The sequence below is a fragment of the Pongo abelii genome, chromosome 5 (assembly GCF_028885655.2).
Source record: "Pongo abelii isolate AG06213 chromosome 5, NHGRI_mPonAbe1-v2.0_pri, whole genome shotgun sequence".
In the NCBI taxonomy this organism is placed as follows: Eukaryota; Metazoa; Chordata; class Mammalia; order Primates; family Hominidae; genus Pongo; species Pongo abelii.
The window spans coordinates 11,634,245-11,644,962 of record NC_071990.2 but is presented as its reverse complement, the minus strand read 5'-3'; the positions used below and the strand labels follow the sequence as shown (position 1 = coordinate 11,644,962).

At 44.5% G+C, this 10,718-nt stretch overlaps 1 protein-coding gene and 1 non-coding gene across 4 annotated transcripts in view; one reads left to right on the top strand and one right to left on the bottom strand.

Moving 5' to 3' along the window:
- The window catches only part of ADTRP (androgen dependent TFPI regulating protein), a 67,972-nt gene extending 61,095 nt beyond the window's left edge, over positions 1–6,877 (top strand). Inside the window, exons 7-8 of one of the 3 annotated variants that reach the window (XR_008525993.2) lie at positions 5,262–5,958; positions 6,606–6,877. Coding sequence is in view for 1 of the 3 variants with exons in the window: in XM_002816427.5 (XP_002816473.3) it covers positions 5,262–5,293 (32 nt within the window). In the remaining 2 variants the exon portion in view is untranslated. Of the gene's footprint in view, positions 1–5,261; positions 6,103–6,595 lie in introns of those variants that run through there. The other 2 variants (XR_008525992.2, XM_002816427.5) reach the window with 2 other exon arrangements.
- Positions 6,878–9,815: 2,938 nt separating this feature from the next.
- Positions 9,816–9,957, bottom strand: LOC112134043 (small nucleolar RNA SNORA67). The gene has a single exon (XR_002915626.1). It is a non-coding gene; the product is annotated as a small nucleolar RNA SNORA67 (small nucleolar RNA).
- Between the last annotated feature and the right edge of the window lie 761 nt (positions 9,958–10,718).

The window sequence follows — 10,718 nt, the reverse complement described above, 5'->3', positions numbered from 1 at the left end:
ACTTATAGCGAATAGGAGGTCAGGCTATTGGAGGCTAGAATCTGTTGGAATCTCTGCTTCTGAAATCCTGAGACACAATTGGAATCTCTGCTTCCAGTGGCCCGATTCAAAGTCACCAGCCAAGTACCAAGTGTCAAGAATATCAGGCGAAGTATCAGTCAAGACCCACTCAATGTGACAGCATCTCTCTAGCAGTAGTTCTCCACCTTGGCTTTTTACATCACAGAAACACTAGGGGAGTTTAAAAAATAATAATTCCCAGGCCTGCCTTAGGTCAATTAGATCCATATCTCTAGAGATGGTGACTCGACATGGGTATTTTTTAAAGCTTCCCAGTTATTTTACCTTGCAATCGGGATCCAGAACCACTGGTACAGAGCAACGCTTCTCAAGCCTGTGTAGACCTCTGATTCTCATCAAAATGAGGATCTTGGGGAACCCAGAGATCTTGTTAAAGTGTGGATTCTGATTTAGTGGATCTGGGGTGCAGTTTGAGATTCTGCCCTTCTAACGCATACTCCAGACATACTGAGGCTGCTGGTCTGAGGACAAGGCTCTATTACATCTCAGGACCCTGGATTCCTCCCAGGGTGGATAATTCTGTCTACGGCATCCTTGTGCAGTGTGGTGCTCTCCTCAGTGGGCTGCTGGACTGAGAAGGGTGTTGGTGGTGATGGTCACAATAGCTGAACATCTACTCACTTTCTCCCTCCTCCTGTGCCACATCAGTGGGTGAATATGGACAAGAGAGCAAGAAGGACAGCAATAAGAAACCATACTGGGAATCACATGTTAACTTGGAAAGTATATGATGAGGTCCTCCCAGGGCACGCAGTTGCAGGGAACTGGCTTTGAGCGTCAAGGAGGCAAGTGTTGTCATGGCCCACAGGAAGGTCCTTCAAGAACGCACTGAGGCTCAAAAAGCTCACAAGAGGTTCCTCAGGGCCACCTGGCCTGACCTGTCACCATCTCACTCCCTGCCCTGGGCTAGCCTTTCTGTGTCATGAGGCAGAGGGTTGGGCAAGCACAGAGTCAGTTACTGGGACCAGTCATCCCCCAAGAAAGATTCAATTTCTACTTTTTGGGAGGAGTTAGATGGAATGTTAACTTCAAACCATGATAGAAGCAGATGGGGGAAGCTGTCTCTGGCAAGACATTGAGAGCTTGGCTCACCATGACCATGACTGAACACCCAGGCATGCCCGGGGCAGGTTCTCTTCCACATTGACTGGTGGCAAGAGGCAATCAGGACATCCTATCAAAGGCTCCCTTCTCTGCCCCTTACGTGCTTAATTTTCTTTTTTTTCCTTGATGATTGATAGCACACAAGGATGCTGACACCAGCACACAAGCTCCTCAGGAAGAGAAAATCATCCCACAAGAGATATGGGGCACAGAAAGGGGCTAAGCACCTCCAGGCCCAAATGGCAGGGCCTCTGCTATGTGGGGGTGGTTGGAGAGACAGTCAGCTTACCCAGGGCCTGCGACCCCTCTCCCTATGCCCCTGATGGACACATGCCAGGAGTCAGGCTGTCCTTTGTCGGGGCCCCTAAGACCATAGGTCCTTCTCATCCTAAGGACAGACTGTAAGCTGAAAATTCCAGCCTGGCCAAGTGGCGCTGGGAATATGTCTTGGACAGAATGACGTGGAAACTTTCTTTTAATATTATTTGCCATAAACCAGGTTTTTTAAAAGGCAGATTTTCTTGATGAAAGCTGCCTAGAGGCCATCTAGTCCACCTCCTTGTTTTATTCATGAAGGAATTAGATGAGTTTTGTCTTATTAACTCTGCTTATTCCATAACAAAAGAATTTTATCATGCGATGACTCCACAGGTACTTCTAAAGTATGGTCCCGCTGGGGCAGCATTTAGTCAATGACAAAAATTTATCTCCATTTTGCCTTTCTTGTCCTAACTTCATCTCCCTAAACTCAAAAAGAGCCCGCTTTGGATTAGCTTCCCTGCCTCTTCCTCAGCCTCTTTCCCCCAGGAGTTTCTCCAGCCAGCCCTCAGCTCCCTGTCCTCCCTAGACTTCTGCAGTGTGAACATAGGATTATCAGTGCTCAGACCTCATTTCTCTAACACCTGCTATCCCTCCAACCAACAATCTTCTTGCCCTTTTCTGAGTCAGCCCACTGAAACCAGGCAAATGCTCTTCAAATTTTCAATTCCTGGCATTCATTTTTGTGGTTGTAGATACACAGGTGTAAATCTCTGAGAATACTATGTTTTTATTTATCCTGAGTTCTAACTATTGGAATAATAAGGCATATAATTATATATGGTATCTATGATGATGTTGATTGAAACAATAATTTCTTGGCCATGCCTGCAGTTTCTGTTCAGATCTTGCAAAGATGGAGGCTAGAATCTGTTGGAATCTCTGCTTCTGAATTCCTGAGACACAGTTGGAATCTCTGCTTCCAGTGGCCCGATTGGAAGTCACCAGCCAAGCACCAACTGGTCAAGAATATCAGGCGAAATATCAGGGCTATAAAAATATTTCTAGCCCTTGGTACTATCTGACAGCAGTTAAAGGAATAAAACAAGTCGGGGTGAATCTAACTTCCTATCTGCCAACTAGGATACTTTCAACTGGGAAAAATGCTTCTCAATCAAGAAAATATTTATAATAAACGTAATTTTCCAATTACAACTTAAAATCCATTTTGTGAATTTGGTTTGGGTAAGATATATGATCTATTATTAAGTCAACCGTTTCCTTATTTCCAACTACGCATTATAGAAACATGGTCAGAGGGCCGGGTGCGGTGGCTCACACCTGTAATCCCAGCACTTTGGGAGGCCAAGGCAGGTGGATCACTTGAGCTCAGGAGTTTAAGAGCAGCCTGGCCTACATGGTGAAACCCCATCTCTACTAAAAATACAAAAAAAAAAAAAAAATAGCTAGGTGTGGTGGCGCACACCTGTAGTCCCAGCTACTCGGGAGGCTGAGAGGTGGGAGAAACGCTTGAATCTGGGAGGCAGAGGTTGCAGTGAGCCAAGATCACACCACTGCCTTCCAGCCTGGGTGACAGAGGAAGACCCTGTCTCAAAAAAAAAAAAAAAAGAAAAAGATAAAAAGCTTGGTCAGAGATAAATTTGAAGACTTAAAGAAGCCTAGAAACTGCTTAACTCTGTGAGAATTCAAGACTGAGACCCCACTCGCAGTTCCCAGCTGCTAGAAGCAAAAAGAAACATGATTTTTGCAATGTTCATTTCATGTGAGTCCCTACAGAATAAAATGACTTTGGGAGCGCCACAGAGACCCATTTGGGAACAGTGCCTTCTCTAGCATGTGGATGGGTATGTGGGCATTTCTGAGTGTTCCTCCTAGCTACTTGGTTTTGGACAGAGGACTCTAATCCAATGGAAGGAGTCACCTGCTCTCCTCCCCCAGCAGAGCTTCACACCACCACATCTGCTCCTGGGTGGCTTTTCTCCAGACCTTCGTGTTCTGTTGCATTTCTTAAATGGAGAAGGGAATCTTCAGTCCTCAACACCTGGGGTGGAAGGACTGAGGTTATGATTACAGTTAGGCTTGAGGGCTTGGGGATTGGTAAACAACATGGATAAAAGAAAGTTTTAGGAATCCTCAGAGTGACTGCAGGGGTAGGAATTTGAGAAGTTTATATTGACCAAGTTTATATTGTCCCTCTTGTATGTGAGCTGGTTATTTAATTGAAAAAGAATTCATTAAAGGCCCGGAGTATACTCTACAGAAAGAGGAGGTACTGTGCTTGTACTTATAGACCTAATGTAGAGAAGGCCTAACTAGGGAGGAGAGAATTCACATCAAAAATGGAAAATAAGGCCAAGGGTGGTGGCTCTTGCCTGTAATCCTAGCACTTTGGGAGGCTGAGATGGGAGGATCCCTTGTGGTGAGGCCAGGAGTTCAAGATCATCCTGAGCAACATAGCAAGACCCTGTATCTAATAAAAAAGCAAAAAAAAAAAAAAAAAAAAAAGCTGGGCATGGTGGTGTGCACCTCTAGTGCCAACTAGTCAGGAGACTGAGGTTGGAGGACTCCAGCCCAGCAGTTCAAGGCTGCAGTGAGCTGAGATTGTGCCACTGTATTCTAGCCTGGGCAAAGACCTTGTCTCAAAAAAAAAAAAAAAAAAAAAAAGGAAAAACAGAAGAGAAAGAAGTAGACACACCAATGAAAACAATGTGAAACCCATAAAGCTTGATAAACAATAAGCCTCAGCTGAAGTGACTGGGGTAGTCTAAATTGATGAGGAGCAGAGGAAGAAGAGAGAGCTTTGATCTTGAAAATTTTGCATGAGATGAATACAAGGACAGCCATGAGGACTGCATGATCAAGAGGTGGCCATCCTAGGAAATCAGTGTGATTAAGGGGCCACAAACAGGACTTCAAGTCACCAGTCACGATAGCCTCTAAGAAGTGGAGTTCCAGCAGAATGGAATGAGTATAAGATATCCAGTGTTTACTGTTAAGGATAGAATTGATGAAGGTGGCAGGGTTTGAAGGGTGAACTGTGGAATTAGGAGCATGGATTTGCTGCAGGAATACCAAGCCAGAACTACCAGTGCTGTAAGTTCTGGAATGGAGGAGAAGTTTTTAAAGTAGCATTGACAGTATGTGGCAACAAGCACAAAGGATAATGAGCTAATGAAATTTCATAAATTGCAGAGCTTACACAAAGATTTATGATCATTAAATATGGAGTACCAACTTGTTGGCTGAATAGAAGTCATTCTACAAATCTAATGCTATAATTTCAGTAGAATAATGCCCCTCTAATGAGCTTACTCAAACCTAATCCATATGCCAGTACTTTTCCACCAGGCTGATGAATTCATTTGCTAAGAGGTCACAGAATGACCCCAATTAGGTGAACATCCACCCTTCTATTTCCTCTCTAATTTGATGTGGTCTCTTCATCTCCATCTGCAAAGTCTCAAAGTTTGCTGATGGATTGTGTGTAGCCTGCAAACACTCACTCAGAGCCACAGCAATATGCCTCCTCTTAGCTATGCAGAGTACCTGAAGGCAAACAGCGTCGTGGGTGCCTGGCTAACTGTGAACCCAGCACTGAGGGAGGATGGCAGAGTTGTTCTCTGCCCCTGTCATCGTGGCAGCTGTTTTTCATAACTCCTAAAACTGTATCTTGTCACCTCGGGAAAAGTGTGTTCAACTTTCCACTGCCCCAAGTCAGAGTGAATCTCTACCCACACAAAAATACCCATTAGGGAAAGCCTGAAGCCTGAGGTCTGTCTCTGTTCTTGTTTGTACAGGTGACATGAGGCAGCGGAAGAAGAGGAAGTGATTGCACACCATTTTCCAAGAACCAAGAAGGAAGAAAACACAAGAGATTTTTCTCATCTTTTTTTTTTTTTTTTTTTTCTGGTGGAGGGAGGTGGTGGAGCAACATAGAAAGTAGGAGGGACAGAGAGTGATACTTAAATTTAATAAGAGGTTCGTGAAGGTAGCTTAACTTGAGAACTCTTGGTTTTTTGAAAGGTTGACTGCACAGGCCAAAAACAACTCCTGCCATCTCAGAATTAATTACCTTTGACCTTCGTGGAGGATGGTCTCTGGTTAAAATCTGGCCAAAGAAACTCACATAAACTTGGTGTTAGAGAACATCTAGAGAGAGAGAGGAACTTAGAGTCATTTAAACTCTTCAGTTTACAGAGAAGGATGCTGAGGACCTAGATGAGAAGTTACCCCTGCACAAGGCAAAAGGGTTACTTAGTGTCAGAACCAAGGCAATGACTTCTCTCTCTCAGATCTCCTAGCTACCGGTCCTGGGCCATTTTTTTTTTTAAATAATCCCAACTTTTCTTTAAAAAACAAGCATTTCAGTAAGCTGTTATTTTCATGGATTGCTCTTCCATTTTTTTCAGTGATCTAAAAATGTAGGGAGATGGCTACTACTGAAGTTATCTGTCTACTTGGGATAGTAGCAAATTAATTGAAGACAATGGAAAAGTAAGTTATAAGAAATACGGGGAAATCTGTTTCTCTTCTGAGCAAGCATTCAGGGCAGGTATAAACATCAAACATAGTGACATTGTCAAAACCTCTTCCATTTGAATACTGATTAATTCATCAAATAAATGGTATATTAATACATTTTACTTGCAGAAGAATCTGGATGGGAAGTGATAGAATTATAGGGGCTGTTGAGATTGCTTTGCTACAAAGCACTTTTCTGAATTAGTGTGTGGTTTAACAAAGCTGATTTCCAGATGCTTAACAAGGTTTCAAGAGCCCTGCTGTGATTTTCCTAGTGTTATTTTCCTGGACTTTATTTGTGGGCACATTTTTTAAAGAACACAAATGGCAAATGGCTATTGGTGGGTAAACATATTTGAGTCTACTAGTATGTCACTAGGCTCATATGGGTTGGGGTGTGGACACTGAAGGAAATTGGACTTGGACTTCCCAACCTAACATTATATAGGAGAAATTTGGTAAAAATGAGCAAGAGTGGTCTTGAAGGGTTACAGAAGAGGACACAATATCTCAGGGAGGAAGGCAGCCCAAGGGAAGACCAGGACAGGCACCAAGAAACATGCTTAATCCCCACTTCTTTTTCTATTGTTCTGTTAATATGGGCCTCAAGTCTTTTCCAGATGGAGCTGGGAATACCACCTCTTTCCCCACATCTACTGCTGCCTCTTCACTGCTCCAAGCACCTGGTCTCAGCGGGAGCTCAGAAGCAGTTGCCACAGTGGAAATTCCCCAAACGTGAAGCCCTCAGGGGATCACCCAAATTTTCCACACCCGAGAGGTGACTCGGGCTATGTAACTCTCAGTCACAGTAAGCTCTTGGTGGGGATGAGCCTGCAAATTTCTATTTGTGGCTTTACTGGCCCTAGGACCAAATTAAACCTTGATTGCAGCATGCCTGGCCATTGTGCAATATCTCTTCCAACACTAGAAATGTCTCGGAACCATTTCCCATTGAGCACACGCCTAAGCACACAAGGGCATGCTTGGTGCTGCAGTAGCTTAAGACAAGATAAACAACAAAACAATAACACACTGATTAAACATTTGCTAAAAGGTATATGGTGTTTGCAGATCGCGTAGCACTATGTTAGGCCCTTAATAGAAAATGACAACTATAGCAACCACATGATGATACCAGCAATATTTGTATAGTGTCAAGTAATTTATCACCACTCCCACTTATTTTAGCCCACGGAAACTTTGTAAGTAGGAGATGAGTTACGTTCTCATTTTACAAATGAGCAAACTGAGTTTCTGATGGTGGTGTGCTGGGAAATGTTTAACAACCAGCTCTCTGGGGAAAAGATGTTAGGCTCTGATTGATAATGTGTGCTCATTTCCATGGTGTAAACACTCTCACCATGGCCTTTTTCAAGCTGGCAGCATGTTGCTGAATGTAGAGTTGGGAAGAGATGCGGACAACCACTTAGTCCTCGAGAGCCTGTGCAAACTGGCTCCAGCACACTTCTGCGTTCAGAGCAGGGAAATGACAAGTCCAAGGCCACACAGATAGTTGACTCCTGAGCCCACTGTCCTTCCTCTTTCTTACAGAGCAAAGCAGTACCGGGTCATCCAAAAACCTTTATTTAAAAAACAAAACAAAAATGTGTCCACATCTTGCAGAACTGGACAAAAGAAGGTGGTCAAGAGATCCCAAATTGGTGGAAACTGTCCCCATTACAGGCGGAGGAAGGACACCGACACCACTACCCCAGGGACTGGCCTATACTCATGCTTCTGTTCCAGTGTTGCTGTCTCACATTTGAAACCAATTTTGAATTTGGGTAGAAGACTTGTCTTGTTGCCTAAACAATGCCTTAACCCCATTCTCTCCCCAGAAGGGTCCTACATTTCTTAAGCTATTTTCAGCTCCTCCGCACCTACTCACTTGCAATACTTGTCATAACAGGAAGCCAGTTTCATATACTGTAATCCCCAAACACATTGCACCCACACGTGGGGAGCGTGAGGGGCTGAGCGAGGAGCGAGGAGGCCAGGCTTTCCAAAAACTGGAGGGGCTGAGCACTGAGCTGGTCCCAAGGTGGGGTGTCCCCACTCCGAAGCCCAGGATTCAGAAGCCAGAATCCACATCCAGACATTCTTGTTTTCCTTTCTCATGCAGTTGCTGGTGACTTTTTTTTTTTTTTAATAAAGCATTTGAGTAGGCAGCAAAGCCAGTCAGAACTGTTTATTTATAGCTGTGGATTTTCAATGCTGTATAAATTAGAAATCGTTGCTGAATGAGGCCCGCGCCCACTCACACACGCAGGGCCGCTATCTGTGAGTCCTTTCACAGGGTTTGACTGTACACAGTCTAAAATGGGAGAAAATGACATGCTCCGAGTCAAATGACGGAGTCACAGCTAAACGGCAAAGCAGAAAACCAGCAATTATTTTTCCTCAGCACAATATGGGGAGTACGACAGGTGCAATTATCCAATATTATTTAACAGTACCGGTTTGTGGTGTAGGGAGAAAATAAAGGTTTCCGTGTCTTGGAGAGGAAAAAAAGAGAAAGAACATGCCTTGCAGCTCCTGTTTCTATGGATTAAGCTGGGTTATGTACATGGAAACTGGCCAGGATTCCAGAAGGGGAAGGGAGAAGCACCTGGCTCCCTGGCCCTTCCTCCCAGGAGGTTCTTGAGGAGCAGCACCAAAGGGGGCTTCTGAGCAAAGGTGCCCCCAGCCTTGGGATACTGTGGCCTGAACACCCTCTTCTCCAGGCAATGGCTCCAGGTAAGACTGCAGGGAAGGCTGGGTTTGCTGAGCCCCTGTCTGCTTAGAGAGAAACTTCCCTCCTGCTTTTGACTCTCTTTCCCTTCATTGAACTACAATGAGGTCAAAGAGCGTGTGATGAGAAGGTGGTCCACAAGGAATAACTTTCAGCCCCTTAACCAGCTCCCTTTTCCCACTTCCAGCACATTTTTATTCCTCCTCCCAAGCCTTTGCTTCAACTGGTCACACTCCCTAGAAAGACCCCTCTTCTTCTAGCTACTGTGGAATAAATAAGTCAACCTTCATGGCTTCAGACCTCACTGGAGTGCCACTTCCCAACTCTCTGAAAAAGCTTTTCCTTGCCCCTCCAGGGCATTTGGCCAGCTGCCTTGTCTCAATTCTGCTAGTTAACAGCTAATCAGCTCCGCACACTACGCCATTGCTCTCTCCTTCACGTATCCCCCTGGCTTCTGTTTCTGGAATGGTATGGAATGCCATGCCGACTAAAGAAAACAGTCAAGCTTTTAAAGAATTGAAGTTAGTTGTATTCAGAAGTCTTACTGGGGACTACAGACCAAGGCCTACAGCCTGGGAACAGCCTTTCAGAGAGATCCTATGAGACTGCTCCAGCCCAGGATTTCAGCCCACTGCTTACAGACAGGAAGTGGAGGTTCGGTACCTGCACAATCACATCAAATTTGCTCAGAATTTCCATCGCAGCAGAATCCCATCAAAGCTTGGGTGTAAGAGTGCATCTAGTTGTATATTACAGAGGCATAAACACTAACCCTGTTAAAGGTTTCGTCTTCAAAGCATCTTTCCAAACATCTTCACAGTCCGGGGCTTTTGTGAAATTCTCCTGGCAAGCAGAATTGAGCAAAACGCGCTTCTCATATTTGCTCCTTTGTCTCACAGCTGGAAAGAAGAGAGGCTTCAGAACCAGACCAGATCTGAGTTCAAATTCTGACTCCCATGGCTGGCTATCTGTATTGAACCTAGAGAAAATCAGTTACTTTTTAGAAAAATATATTATTCGCTTATTATTTGTTTAAAAATGTATAGCAACTTCAGCATGTGAATAAGAGGACACATACTTAAGAAGGAGCTTAAGTATGCTATGTAGGCCGCCAAAGGAACGCAAAAGAAGTAAGCATCCCCTGTTCCTTAAAGACCTTAGGCATGCCAGATTTTATTCCAACTTGCTACTGTCCTAAGAGGGGCACCAGTCAGCCCCTTGGAGAGAGACTCACCTTGGATAAAAATAGTTTACTCCTCTGAGCCTCAGTTCCTTGTCTGCAAAGTTAGATAATGATACTACCACAATTAAATAAGATTATTTAAAGTGGTGGATGCAAGTGCCTGGCTCCCAAGATCTCCGTCTGATATAGTTTGGGTGTTGTCTCCCCGAAATCTCATGTTGAATCATGATCCCCATGATCATGGGGAGGTGGGGCCTGGTGGGAGGTGTTTGGATCATGGGACTGGATTTCTCATGAATGATTTAATGCCATCTTCTTGGGGCTGGCCTTGCCATAGTGAGTTCTGGCGAGATCTGGTTGTCTAAGTGTGTGGCACCTCCTCCGCCCATCTCTCTTGCTCCTGTTCTCACTATATAACGTGCCTGCTCCCCTTCACCTTCTGCCATGATTGTAAGCTTCCTGAGGCCTCCCCAGAAGCCCAGGAGATGCCAGCACCATTCTTCCTGTAAAGCCTACAGAACTGTGAGCCAATCAAAACTCTTTTCTTTATAAATTACCCACCTTCAGGTATTTCTTTATAGCAATGCAAGAATGGCCTAATTCACCATCCCACCTGCTTGACTGCAAACTCCTGGGACGAGGGGCCATGTCTACCTCTTTATATCTCCAACAAAGCCTAACTCTGCACCATTAGAAAGTACTCAAAAATACAGACGGACTTGAGGATTCCTTATAGCTTCTTAACCTTACAGGCATCATCACCAGTTATCTTCCACCCTAGGCTTCCCTGGAAGCTGATAGTCTCAACATTAGAGTTAT